The sequence below is a fragment of the Bombina bombina genome, chromosome 7 (genome assembly GCF_027579735.1).
Source record: "Bombina bombina isolate aBomBom1 chromosome 7, aBomBom1.pri, whole genome shotgun sequence".
Taxonomy (NCBI): domain Eukaryota; kingdom Metazoa; phylum Chordata; class Amphibia; order Anura; family Bombinatoridae; genus Bombina; species Bombina bombina.
In genome coordinates, this window is record NC_069505.1 from 563,842,944 (window position 1) to 563,857,976 (window position 15,033).

The 15,033-nt window shown below is 41.6% G+C and overlaps 1 protein-coding gene across 1 annotated transcript in view; it reads right to left on the bottom strand.

The window, feature by feature from the left end:
- The window catches only part of LOC128636568 (class I histocompatibility antigen, F10 alpha chain-like), a gene marked incomplete at its 5' end in the record, with an annotated part of 272,591 nt that overhangs the window by 109,826 nt on the left and 147,732 nt on the right, over positions 1–15,033 (bottom strand). Inside the window, one exon of the mRNA XM_053689562.1 lies at positions 4,785–4,880. Within this exon, the coding sequence (XP_053545537.1) occupies positions 4,785–4,880 (96 nt within the window). The remainder of the gene's footprint in view (positions 1–4,784; positions 4,881–15,033) is intronic.

Sequence of the window (15,033 nt, forward strand, 5' to 3'; positions counted from 1 at the left end):
AAGGACACGGCAAGCATTTAGAAGTTTTAATAACCTGGCCTCTGTCAGGTAAATTTTCATCTCTACAGAATCTATAAGAGTCCCTAGAAAGGGAACTCTTGTAAGTGGTAATAGAGAACTCTTTTCCACGTTCACCTTCCACCCATGCGACCTCAGAAATGCCAGAACTATCTCTGTATGAGACTTGGCAGTTTGAAAACTTGACGCTTGTATCAGAATGTCGTCTAGGTACGGAGTCACCGCTATGCCTCGCGGTCTTAGTACCGCCAGAAGTGAGCCTAGAATTTTTGTAAAGATTCTTGGAGCCGTAGCTAATCCGAAGGGAAGAGCTACAAACTGGTAATGCCTGTCTAGGAAGGCAAATCTTAGATACCGGTAATGATCCTTGTGAATCGGTATGTGAAGGTAGGCATCCTTTAAGTCCACTGTGGTCATGTACTGACCCTCTTGGATCATGGGAAGGATGGTTCGAATAGTTTCCATTTTGAATGATGGAACTCTTAGAAATTTGTTTAGGATTTTTAAGTCCAAGATTGGTCTGAAGGTTCCCTCTTTCTTGGGAACCACAAATAGATTTGAATAGAATCCCTGCCCGTGTTCCGTCCGCGGAACTGGGTGGATTACCCCCATTAGTAAGAGGTCTTGTACACAGCGTAGAAACGCCTCTTTCTTTGTTTGGTTTGCTGATAACCTTGAAAGATGAAATCTCCCCCGTGGAGGAGAAGTTTTGAAGTCCAGGAGATATCCCTGAGATATGATCTCCAACGCCTAGGGATCCTGGACATCTCTTGCCCAAGCCTGGGCGAAGAGAGAAAGTCTGCCCCCCACTAGATCCGTTTCCGGATAGGGGGCCCTCTCTTCATGCTGTCTTGGGGGCAGCAGCAGGTTTCTTGGCCTGCTTGCCCCTGTTTCAGGACTGGTTAACTTTCCAGCCCTGCCTGTAACGAGCAACAGCTCCTTCCTGTTTTGGAGCGGAGGAAGTTGATGCTGCTCCTGCCTTGAAGTTACGAAAGGCACGAAAATTAGACTGTTTGGCCTTTGATCTGGCCCTGTCCTGAGGTAGAGCATGGCCCTTACCTCCCGTAATGTCAGCAATAATTTCTTTCAAGCCGGGCCCGAATAAGGTCTGCCCTTTGAAAGGAATATTAAGCAATTTAGATTTAGAAGTCACGTCAGCTGACCAGGATTTAAGCCATAGCGCTCTGCGCGCTTGGATGGCGAATCCGGAGTTCTTAGCCGTAAGCTTGGTTAAATGCACAACGGCATCAGAAACAAATGCGTTAGCTAGCTTAAGTGTTTTAAGCTTGTTCATTATTTCATCCAATGGAGCTGAGCGAATGGCCTCTTCCAGAGACTCAAACCAGAATGCTGCCGCAGCAGTGACAGGCGCAATGCATGCAAGGGGCTGTAAAATAAAACCTTGTTGAACAAACATTTTCTTAAGGTAACCCTCTAATTTTTTATCCATTGGGTCTGAAAAGGCACAACTATCCTCCACCGGGATAGTGGTACGCTTAGCTAAAGTAGAAACTGCTCCCTCCACCTTAGGGACCGTCTGCCATAAGTCTCGTGTGGTGGCGTCAATAGGAAACATTTTCCTAAATATGGGAGGAGGGGTAAAAGGCACACCAGGTCTATCCCACTCCTTGCTAATAATCTCTGTAAGCCTTTTTGGTATAGGAAATACGTCAGTACACACCGGTACCGCATAGTATCTATCCAACCTACATAATTTCTCTGGAATTGCAACCGTGTTACAATCATTCAGAGCCGCTAATACCTCCCCTAGCAATGTGCGGAGGTTCTCTAGCTTAAATTTAAAATTGGAAATCTCTGAATCCAGTCTCCCTGGATCAGATCCGTCACCCACAGAATGAAGCTCTCCGTCTTCACATTCTGCAAACTGTGACGCAGTATCTGACATGGCTCTCATCTCATCCGCGCGCTCTGTCCTTAACCCAGAGCTATCGCGCTTGCCTCTTAATTCTGGCAATTTAGATAATACTTCTGTCATAACAATAGCCATGTCTTGCAATGTGATTTGTAAGGGCCTCCCTGATGTACTTGGCGCCACAAAATCACGCACCTCCTGAGCGGGAGGCGAAGGTACTGACACGTGAGGAGAGTTAGTCGGCATAACTTCCCCCTCGTTGTCTGGTGATAATTTCTTTACATGTAAAGATTGACTTTTATTTAAAGTAGCATCAATGCAATTAGTACACAAATTTCTATTGGGCTCCACATTGGCCTTTAAACATAGTGAACAAAGAGATTCATCTGAGTCAGACATGTTTAAACAAACTAGCAATGAGACTAGCAAACTTGGAAATACTTTTCAAAATAAATTTACAAGCAATATAAAAAGCGCTACTGTGCCTTTAAGAAGCACAAAAAAACTGACACAGTTGAAATAACAATGACCAAAATAGTTATAGCAACCAAATTTTCACAGTAAATGTATTAAGTTAGCAAAGGATTGCACCCACCAGCAAATGGATGATTAACCCCTTAATACCCAAAAACGGATAACAATTATAAAATTAACGTTTTTATCACAGTCAAACACACTGTCACAGATCTGCTGTGACTGATTACCTCCCTCAAAATGGATTTTGAAGACCCCTGAGCTCTCTAGAGACGATCTGGATCATGGAGGATGAAGTAGACAGATTGTGACTGAATTTTTACTGCGCAAAAAAGCGCTAAAATAGGCCCCTCCCACTCATATTACAACAGTGGGGAAGCTCAGAAACTGTTTCTATGCAGAAAACAAAAATGGCCATGTGGTAAAAATCATGCCCCAATAAGTTTTATCACCAAGTACCTCACAAAAAACGATTAACATGCCAGTAAACGTTTTAAACATACATTTGAAAACTATGTATTATTATTAATAAGCCTGCTACCAGTCGCTTTTACTGCAGTTAAGGCTCATACATTATTTCAGTATTAACAGTATTTTCAGAGTCAATTCCATTCCTTAGAAAAATACATTCAGTGTACACACACACACACACATCAGCCTGATACCAGTCGCTATCACTGCATTTAAGGCTGAACTTACTTTACAATGGTATCAGCAGTATTTTCTCAGTCAATTCCATTCCTCAGAAAATAATTTACTGCACATACCTCATTTGTTGCAGGGGGGCCCTGCATGCTATTCCCCTTCTCTGAAGTTACCTCACTTTTCCTCAGATGAGAACAGCCAGTGGATCTTAGTTACGTCTGCTAAGATCATAGAAATACACAGGCAGATTCTTCTTCTAATGCTGCCTGAGAATAAACAGCACACTCCGGTGCCATTTAAAAACACAAACTTTTGATTGTAGAAATAAACTAAGTTAAAAAACACCACAGATCTCTCACAGTGTCCTTTTAGTTAGGCTGCAAGAGAATGACTGAATATGATATGTGAGGGGAGGAGCTATATAGCAGCTCTGCTGGGTGATTCTCTTGCAGTTTCCTGTTAGGAAGAGATATATTCCATAAGTAATGGATGACCCGTGGACTGACTACACTTAACAGGAGAAAAACAGATCAAAAAACCAAATAGACGTTTTTTAACAGTCACAACCAACTGCCACAGCAAGCTGTGGCCCTACCTTCCCCAATAAACGACTTTGGAAAGCCTTTGGGCCCTTTAGAGATGTCCTATAGCATTCAGAGGGCCTTTGAGGGAAGCTGGATGTCACAGTTTGTAATTTTAACTGCACCAACTGTAACTTTTATATTACAACAGTGGAAAGCCTCAGGAAACTGTTTCTAGTCAAAATTTAAGCCAGCCATGTGGAAAAAACTAGGCCCCAATAAAGTTTTATCACCAAAGCATATATAAAAACGATTAAACATGCCAGCAAACGTTTTATATTGCAATATCATAAGGGTATTACCCCTGGGAGTAAGCATGATACCAGTCGTTATTAAATCACTGTATTCAGGCTTAACTTACATTAATCCGGTATCAGCAGCATTTTCTAGTGTTTTCCATCTCTAGAAAAAATTATAACTGCACATACCTGATAGCAGAATAAACTGCACGCCATTCTCTCGCTGAAGTTACCTCATCTGTGTAATCCCCTCAGACATATGTGAGAACAGCAATGGATCTTAGTTACAACCTGCTAAGATCATAGAAACCTCAGGCAGATTCTTCTTCTATTTACTGCCTGAGATAAAATAGCACAACTCCGGTACTATTTAAAAATAACAAACTTTTGATTGAAGAAAATAAACTAGCTATATTTAACCACTCTCTCCTACAACATCCTTGCTTGTTGAGAGTTGCAAGAGAATGACTGGGTATGACAGTTAGGGGAGGAGCTATATGACAGCTCTGCTGTGGGTGTCCTCTTGCAACTTCCTGTTGGGAATGAGAATATCCCACAAGTAATGGATGATCCGTGGACTGGATACACCTTACAAGAGAAAGTAAATTAATACACTGGTATACTAATTAATCTCTTGGTATAAATATGGCTTCTCTACTTGATGCTGTAAGTACTGAGGTATGCTCCAGCCTTCAACAGAGGTGGCAAAACTACAGTATGAGTGCCTAAGATGGGACTCCTAACACATTTGCTGGCACTTTGTCTCTGGGAAACCATCATACTGCTTGGTGTCACTGATTAATAAGTGATAAGGGACAATTATGTGCTGGGCAACTGTTGTGTGGTACTTTGCAGTGCAATATTATGATAGGGCACCATCTAAGTCATGGTTAAAATGATAGTTTATTGTCTTTTTTTTAACCAACAAGCTGAGTTTATAGCCTGAGCACTTACTTAACAGAATGTATCCAGCAACACCAGCAGCAATAACGACAGAGAGGATAACTCCAACAGCAATAATTATGTACAGAGAGGAATCTTTCTTTGGTTCTGAAAATGAAACATAAAATTATACATAAGAGTTGAGTAAAAGAAGAGTCAGTAAATCTTTAACCCCTGAGCGTGTATGGTGCTTGTCATGTGACATCAGTGTGACTTATTGACTTACTGTACAGACCTCACTAGATATGTCCCCAGAGCTCAGTAACCTGTCTGTATCTTACATACTACAGTGATAGCACATGAGCACAATGTTATCAGTTAGTGCTGGTCATGTGACATCAGTGTGACTTACAGTACAGACCTCACTAGATATGTGCCCAGTGTTCAGTAACCTGTCTGTCTCTTACATACTACAGTGACAGCACATGAGCACAATGTTATCAGTTAGTGCTGGTCATGTGACATCAGTGTGACTTACTGACTTACTATACAGACCTCATTAGATATGTGCCCAGAGCTCAGTAACCTGTCTGTGTCTCACATACTACAGTGACAGCATATGAGCACAATGTTATCAGTTAGTGCTGGTCATGTGACATCAGTGTGACTTACTGACTTACAGTACAGACCTCACTAGATATGTGCCCAGAGCTCAGTAACCTGTCTGTGTCTCACATACTACAGTGACAGCACATGAGCACAATGTTATCAGTTAGTGCTGGTCATGTGACATCAGTGTGACTTACTGTACAGACCTCACTAGATATGTGCCCAGGGCTCAGTAACCTGTCTGTGTCTCACATACTACAGTGACAGCACATGAGCACATTGTAATCAGTTAGTGCTGGTCATGTGACATCAGTGTACAGAGTGTATTTATTAGTGTGTATATTAGTAAGGTCCTGTTACATACAGAGTGTATTTAATTATGTGTATATTAGTAAGGTCCTGTTACATACATAGTGTATTTATTTATGTGTATATTAGTAAGGTCCTGTTACATACATAGTGTATTTATTTGTGTGTATATTTGTAAGGTCCTGTTACATACATAGTGCATTTATTTATGTGTATATTAGTAAGGTCCTGTTACATACATAGTGTATTTATTTATGTGTATATTAGTAAGGTCCTGTTACATACAGAGTGTATTTATTAGCTTGTATATTAGTAAGGTTCTGTTACATACAGAGTGTATTTATTAATGTGTATAATAGTAAGGTCTGGTTTCATACAGAGTGTATTTATTTGTGTGTATATTAGTAAGGTACTGTTACATACAGAGTGTATTTATTAGTGTGTATATTAGTAAGGTCCTCTTACATACAGAGTGTATTTATTTGTATCTATATTAGTAAGGTCCTGTTACATGCAGAGTGTATTTATTAATCTGTATATGAGTAAGGCCCTTTTTCCATATAGAGTTTATTTATTTATGTATATATTAGTAAGGTCCTGTTACATACAGAGTGTATTTATTAGCGTGTATATTAGTAAGGTCCTCTTACATACAGAGTGTATTTATTTGTATCTATATTAGTAAGGTCCTGTTACATGCATTACATACATTTATTAATGTGTATATTAGTAAGGTCCTGTTTTATACAGAGTGTTTTTATTTGTGTGTATATTACTAAGGTCCTGTTACATGCAGAGTGTATTTATTAATGTGTATATTAGTAAGGTCCTATTACATATAGAGTGTATTTATTTGTGTTTATATTAGTAAGGTCCTGTTACATACAGAGTATATTTATTTGTGTGTATATAAGTAAGGCCCTGTTACATACAGAGTGCATTTAAATATTAGTGTGTATATTAGTAAGGTCCTCTTACATACAGAGTGTATTTATTTGTATCTATATTAGTAAGGTCCTGTTACATGCAGAGTGTATTTATTAATGTGTATATTAGTAAGGTCCTGTTACATATAGAGTGTATTTATTTGTGTGTATATTAGTAAGGTCCTGTTACATACAGAGTGTATTTATTTGTATCTACTGTATTAGTAAGGTTCTGTTACATACAGAGTGTATTTATTAGTATGTATATTAGTAAGGTCCTGTTATATACATATTGTGTTTATTAGTGTGTATATTAGTAAGGTCATGTTACATACAGAGTGTATTTATTTGTGTGTATATTAGTAAGGCCCTGTTACCTACAGAGTGTATTTATTAGTGTGTATATTAGTAAGGTTCTGTTACATATAGAGTGTATTTATTTGTTTGTATATTAGTAAGGTCCTGTTACATACAGAGTGTATTTATTTGTGTGTATATTAGTAAGGTCCTGTTATATACAGTGTGTATTTATTTGTATGTATATTAGTAAGGTCCTGTTACATACAGAGTGTATTTATTTGTGGGTATATTAGTAAGGTCCTGTTACATACAGAGTGTATTTATTAGTGTGTATATTAGTAAGGTCCTGTTACATACAGAGTGTATTTTATTCTGTGTATATTAGTAAGGTCCTGTTACATACATAGTGTATTTATTTATGTGTATATTAGTAAGGTCCTGTTACATACATAGTGTATTTATTTGTGTGCATATTAGTAAGGTCCTGTTACATACATAGTGTATTTATTTATGTGTATATTAGTAAGGTCCTGTTACATACATAGTGTATTTATTTATGTGTATATTAGTAAGGTCCTGTTACATACAGAGTGTATTTGTGTGTATATTAGTAAGGTCCTGTTATATACAGAGTGTATTTATTTGTGTGTATATTAGTAAGGTCCTGTTACATACAGAGTGTATTTATTAGCTTGTATATTAGTAAGGTTCTGTTACATACAGAGTGTATTTATTAATGTGTATATTAGTAAGGTCCTGTTACATACAGAGTGTATTTATTAGTGTGTATAATAGTAAGGTCTTGTTTCATACAGAGTGTATTTATTTGTGTGTATATTAGTAAGGTACTGTTACATACAGAGTGTATTTATTAGTGTGTATATTAGTAAGGTCCTCTTACATACAGAGTGTATTTATTTGTATCTATATTAGTAAGGTCCTGTTACATGCAGAGTGTATTTATTAATATGTATATTAGTAAGGTTCTGTTTTATACAGAGTGTTTTTATTTGTGTGTATATTACTAAGGTCCTGTTACATGCAGAGTGTATTTATTAATGTGTATATTAGTAAGGTCCTGTTACATATAGAGTGTATTTATTTGTGTGTATATTAGTAAGGTCCTGTTACATACAGAGTATATTTATTTGTGTGTATATAAGTAAGGCCCTGTTACATACAGAGTGCATTTAAATATTAGTGTGTATATTAGTAAGGTCCTCTTACATACAGAGTGTATTTATTTGTATCTATATTAGTAAGGTCCTGTTACATGCAGAGTGTATTTATTAATGTGTATATTAGTAAGGTCCTGTTACATATAGAGTGTATTTATTTGTGTGTATATTAGTAACGTCCTGTTACATACAGAGTGTATTTATTTGTATCTACTGTATTAGTAAGGTCCTGTTACATACAGAGTGTATTTATTAGTGTATATATTAGTAAGTTCATGTTACATATAGAGTTTTTTTATTTGTGTGTATATTAGTAATGTCCTGTTACATACAGAGTGTATTTATTTGTGTGTATATTAGTAAGGCCATGTTACATACAGAGTGTATTTATTTGTGTGTATATTAGTAAGGTCCTGTTACATACAGAGTGTATTTATTAGTGTATATATTAGTAAGGTCCTGTTACATACAGAGTGTATTTATTAGTGTGTATATTAGTAAGCTCCTGTTACATACAGAGTGTATTTATTTATGTGTATATTAGTAAGATCTTGTTACATACAGAGTGTATTTATTTATGTGTATATTAGTAAGATCTTGTTACATACAGAGTGTATTTATTAGTGTGTATATTAGTAAGGTCTTGTTACATACAGAGTGTATTTATTTGTGTGTATACTAGTAAGGTCCTGTTACATACAGAGTGTATCTATTAGTGTGTATATTAGTAAGGTCCTGTTACATACAGAGTGTATTTATTTGTGTGTATATTAGTAAGGCCCTTTTACATACAGAGTGTATTTGTGTGTATATTAGTAAGGTCCTGTTACATACAGAGTGTATTTGTGTGTATATTAGTAAGGTCCTGTTACATACTGAGTGTATTTATTTGTGTGTATATTAGTAAGGTCCTGTTACATACAGAGTGTATTTATTAGTGTATATATTAGTAAGGTCCTGTTACATACAGAGTGTATTTATTAGTGTGTATATTAGTAAGCTCCTGTTACATACAGAGTGTATTTATTTATGTGTATATTAGTAAGATCTTGTTACATACAGAGTGTATTTATTTATGTGTATATTAGTAAGATCTTGTTACATACAGAGTGTATTTATTAGTGTGTATATTAGTAAGATCTTGTTACATACAGAGTGTATTTATCAGTGTGTATATTAGTAAGGTCCTGTTACATACAGAGTGCATTTATTAGTGTGTATATTAGTAAGGCCCTGTTACATACAGAGTGTATTTATTTGTGTATATCAGTAAGGTACTGTTACTTACAGTGTGTATAAATAACCCCAGGAGGGACAAAGTGGACTGGAGGGGGGTATGACCACATCCGAGGCCATGAAGTTGTGTGAGGCGGGAGAAGAGGGTTAGGGGGTGGAGCTAAAGGGGAGTAATTAAATAAGGGTTGCAGCGGGAGCCATTAGCCTTTTTGTTTTAGCAAGAGAGAAGCTAAGATGGCTGCAGTCAGAGTGCTGATTGAGCAAGTGAGGAGTTTATTTGCAGAAAAGGTTCTCACCTGGTTGCAGAGGCAGCTTTTGGAGACGAAGAAGGAGGTTGACACGGCAGGAGAGGTTAAGGCCGTGGAGGGGCCATCACTTCTGCAGGAGCATCACGCCGGCCTGCGCGCCGCTCTCGCCCGCCGGAGAGACTAAGTTCTTCACTCAGGGGGAGGCAGTGGTCAGAGAGCAGACGTGGTAAGGAGGTAGGAACGGTAGTGGCTGGAGCTGGAAGAGGGCCAGGAAGGCCAAAATGGAGTGCCAGGGTAACAGCGGTGTCTCTCGCGGAGGGTAGCTGTGGCGGTAGACCAGGAGCTGTGACATCAGCGCTGGGGAAGTGCGAGACAGAGGCTGCAACACAGAGGAGGCCGCACAGCGGAGCAGCATGGCAGAAGGGCAGAGGAGTGATGAGAGGCTGAAGGTGTACTGGGAAGTGTGGGGACAGGGGTGGAGGGGAGTGAGGAGTACCAATGAAGGAATATGAGTGTGGGAAGTTGTGGTGAAGGGGATATTAGGCGAGGGGTAATAAGCAGTGGGAAAGGACAGGGGGCTGGATCTGTGGTGGATGGAATCCAGGGGGGTTTGTAGTGGGGGATCATGAAGGAAGTCGGTTTGGAGGGGTTAGTGAGTGTGCTCCTGCAGGGTGTAAGGTCCACAGTGGAGGATGCGGGGGTTAGGGGAACAGGGGATTTGGGGGGGCAGAGACAGGGGGTATTTGGGGAGCAGCAGAGTAGGTGGGAGAAAGCTTAGGGGTTTGCCCGCAGTGCAGGCGTCATCACGGGACCTGAAAGAGGACGTGCTGTGGATCAATGACTCCTATAGTGACTTTGCAGGTGAAGAGGCCATGGAGGGGCCACAACAGGTTCAGGAGGATACAGCACAGTTAGGAGACACGGCTATGCTTATGCAGCTGCTACGTTCCCTGATGCCCGGGGTGTGGCAGGTGGGCAAGGGAAAGAGTTAAGGGGGGAGGGGAGCATAGGTTAGGCAGGTCAGTGGTCAGGGAAGGGAGGGGTTTGGAGGGAGGGCACCATATGACCACTTCTCCCCTTTCTCAGAGACATGCTCCAGCCAGTTCAAGGAGTGGGAGGCATGACAGGAGCTGTTCTAGGGCTAGACGGCAGAGGGTGAGATCCTGGAAGCCATAGAGAAGGCGCAGAGACACGGACAGGCACATGTCACCCACGCGGAGTAGGCTAGTAGCAGAGCCTAGGGATAGGCAGAGGACTGAAAGAGCACAGGTCGGTGGCAGATAGGAGGCAGGTGGAGAAAGATAGGAGCAATTCGAGGTGAGTGGTCGAAAGTGCAGCAGAATCCAGACCAGTAGGAGGGCATGAGAAGCAGGTGGAAAAGATAGGCCACGCAGGTGAATGGAGGACCCCACGTGGGGGTGGGGAGAGTCTGCAGGCTGAAAGGGGTATGCATGACTTGGTTGTAAGGATTCTGAAGGAGCTGATATCTCAGAGGGGAGGGACCCAAGAGGTCAAGGGGTACAAGGGGAGGCGGTGGGAGCTGGGCAAGCATGGATTCCAGGAGCGGGGCAGGTGTTGGTAGGTGCACCAATTGTCCCTGGGGGGTCTGCAGTGGGGGAAAAAGGTCAGGGTACAGTGGCTCCGGTGGTGGAAGTTTTGAAAGTGGTGGATCAGGCACTGAGGAGGCCATGCTTGTGTTCTGTGGGCCCCTTAGGTATACATCTTAGTAAGGAGTAAAAGGAGAAGATATGGAAGTGGGAGTTTGTGGAATTGATTTCCTTGATGACACCGATGTGAAGCCAGTCCTTTCGTGGAGCGAGCTCAGGAAGTAGTGGAAGCGTTGGAGCAGGGGCAACAGCAGTGGCCATCAAGAAAGGATTATGCTTTCAGTTCAATGAAGGAACATGTAGATTTGGCACAGCATGTAAGTACAAGCATGAGTGTACATGGTGTGGGGGATCACATTCGGGGGCTAGATGTTTCAAACGGAACAAGGGTAATGGTAAAGGGGGGAAAGCTGCTGTTATGGGCGCCGACACCGGTGAAGGTAGGAGAAATGTCCCTGTGGTTAAAACAGTATGGTAGGAGGAGGGGGAAGGAGGAGGATGTGGAGCTATTGCTTTCAGGGTTTAGCTCGGGTTTCCGCATTTCTTTCAGAACATCGGGGGGTTCGGGTATAGTGGGTAATTTGAGATCGGCTATTGATTTTCCTCAGGTATTCAGAGAAAAATTGGACAAAGAAGTGGCATTGGGATGGATGGCGGGACCATTTAGGAGCCCACCTATCGACAACTTGAGAGTTTCTCCATTGGGGGTGGTGCCCAAGAAAGTTCCTGGGCAATTCAGGATGATACATCACCTGGCTTACCTGAAAGGGTCTTCGATGAATGATGGTATTGACCCGTCTTTGACTGTGGTGCGCTATGCCTCATTTGACAGAGCAGTGGAGGTAGTGAGAAAGGCGGTTAGGGGTGCCTTACTGGCAAAGGTAGATGTTGAGTTGGCTTTTCCCTTTGCTTCCGGTGCATCCCTTATGTCATCATTTATTGGGTTGCCATTTTCAGGGAGACTATTATGTGGACCTATGTCTGCCAATGGGATGTTCCATATCGTGCTCATATTTTGAAAAGTTTAGCACTTTTGTGGAATGGGTGGTCAGGGTGAAGGCAGGTAGTTCCCTAGTGGTCCATTAATTGCATGATTTTTTGTTTGTGGGGCCGGCCGGCTCTTGCGAATGTAGGGTCCTGATAGATACCTTTTTGGAGGTGGCAGCACAGTTTGAGTTACCGGTGGCACCTGAGAAGAAGGAAGGTCCAGTGATGTCCTTGATCAGGAAGGGGAAAGTGACGTTGAGAGAATTACAATCGCTGCTGGGGAAATTAAATTTTGCTTGCCGGGTGATCCCGGTGGGAAGAGTGTTTGGGAGGAGGCTGTCCCTGGCTACAGCGGGTATGAAGGCACCGCACCACAGATTGCATTTGTCCAAGGAGCTGAAGGAGGACCTGAGAGTTTGACTTCTTTTTCTGGAAGGATTCAATGGGCGATCCTTTTTTCAGGAGCCTGGGGTGTCGGATGAGGAACTTCATCTATACACTGATGCATCTGGGGCCATTGGTTTTGGAGCATATTTGGATGGCAGATGGTGTTCGGGCACGTGGCCTGTGAGTTGGGCAGAGGGGGGCTGTACTAGGAATTTGGTATTCCTGGAGCTTTTTTCCCTGGTGGTGGCAGTCAAGCTGTGACCCCATGTGCTGGGAAACAAGAAAGTGATATTTGATTCTGACAATTTGGGGGTGGTGTTTGCTCTGAACAGATTAACAGCAAATTTGGTTCCTGTGATTCGGCTCCTTTGGGTGTTTGTATTGGAATGCTTGAGGCCTAATGTGTTTTTTATCGGGCAATTCATGTCCCAGGAAAGTTGAATGTAATCGCTGATGCTCTTTCTCGTCTGCAGTGGAAGACATTTCGGGAGGCAGCTCCGGATGTGGACGAGAAGGGAGCCGAGTGCCCATGGGAACTGTGGCAGATGAATTTCTTAGGGGATTAAGGATTGCAAAGGGGGCTTTAGCCTGTAATACCTGGAGGGCATACGTCCCTGTGTGGATTCACTGGTTTGAAAGATTGGGTAGTGAGGGACATTTCACATGTGGATAGGGTAAATCATTTATTAGGTTGGATTGATGAATGGGGGAATGCAAATCTGATTGATGAGATGGGGGGATTTCACTAAGGATTTTGTGGTAAAGTTGGCGGTAAAGGGTATTTGTAAGGGGAAGAAGCGGGTGGATTTGAGGCGCCCGGTGGTGTATGCGCTTCTTAAAAGGTTGGTGAAAGGGTTGCCTGGGGTGTGCAAGTCGGAGTTTGAGTTTCTTTTGTTCAGGGTGGCTTATGTGTTAGCGTTTTTCGGGGGGGTTTAGGATATTGGAATTGGTGGGTTCGAATAGGTGTGATGAGGGGGGAATTGGGTTTGGAGAGGTGGTGATGAATGGCCCCAAGCTGTTTATTTGGCTGAGGAGATCAAAAACAGATCAGGAGGGGAGAGGAAGGTGGATCCGGTTAGGTGCTATAGGAGGGGATTGTTGCCCAGTGGGGTCTGTGGCCCAATATTTAGAGAAGCGGCCGACAGTGGGGGGCCCAATTTTGTTATATGAGGATGGGTCGGTCCTGTTAAAATTCCAGTTTGGGGCGGTTCTAAAGAAGGTCTTGCAAATTATTGGGGTAGACCCCAGGGAGTTTGGGAGCCATTCTTTCTGGATTGGGGCAGCTACAGAGGCGCATGAGTTGGGCCTGCATGAGTCTGTGGTGAAGCATGTTGGTAGGTGGAAGTCTGAGTGTTATAAGCGCTATGTGAGGCCGATTTTAAAAGTGTAGTAATCTGTATTTTTTGCAGGACCTGCCACCTGTTGGATAATTGGACATTCTTACGTTTATTGGGCCCGTAAGGCGGCAGCAGTCAAGCAGAATGGGGTTCAGCTGAGTCTGATCAGGTGGCAGTGAGATGGTTTGGAGTGAGGGGTTTAAGGTGGGACCAGGTGGTGGGATCTGTGATTGATTATGCTAGACTGTACGGGCCTCCTGACATCCTCGTGATCCATGCGGGTGGCAATGACATAGGTTTTATGTCACAAAAGGAGCTTATTGACAGGATCCGTTGGGGGATGAGGAGGCTGAAGGAGTTGTTCCCTCAATTGATCATTGTGTGGTCGGAAATTGAGACCAGATCTGCTTGGGATGTCAGGACTCAGGAGGCTGGAGGCTTCTAGGAAAAAAGTCAACCGGACGATTGCTAGTTTTGTGGCCCAGTTGGGAGGTTTGTGTTTGAGGCACATTGAATTTGAGGGGGAGTCGGGAAAATGTTTCTTCCTGAAGGATGGGGTACATCTAAATGAAGTGGGGCTTCATTTGTTTAATTTTAATTTAAAGGAAGGGGTGCAAAAGGCCTTAGCCCGTGTGGGTGGCGCTCGACCATAGTTTTTTTTTATTTGTGTGTATATTAGTAAGGTCCTGTTACATACAGAGTGTATTTATTTGTGTGTATATTAGTAAGGTCCAGTTACATACAGAGTGTATTTATTTGTGTGTATATTAGTAAGGTCCTGTTATATACAGTGTGTATTTATTTGTGTGTATATTAGTAAGGTACTGTTACATACAGAGTGTATTTATTTGTGTGTATATTAGTAAGGTCCTGTTATATACAGAGTGTATTTATTTTTGTGTATATTAGTAAGGTCCTGTTACATACAGAGTGTATTTATTTGTGTGTATATTAGTAAGGTCCTGTTATATACAGTGTTTATTTATTTGTGTGTATATTAGTAAGGTCCTGTTACATACAGAGTGTATTTATTTGTGTGTATATTAGTGGTCCTGTTACATACAGAGTGTATTTATTTGTGTGTATATTAGTAAGGTCCTGTTAAATACAGAGTGTATATATTTGTGTGTATATTAGTAAGGTCCTGTTACATACAGAGTGTATTTATTAGTGTGTATATTAGTAAGGTCCTGTTAC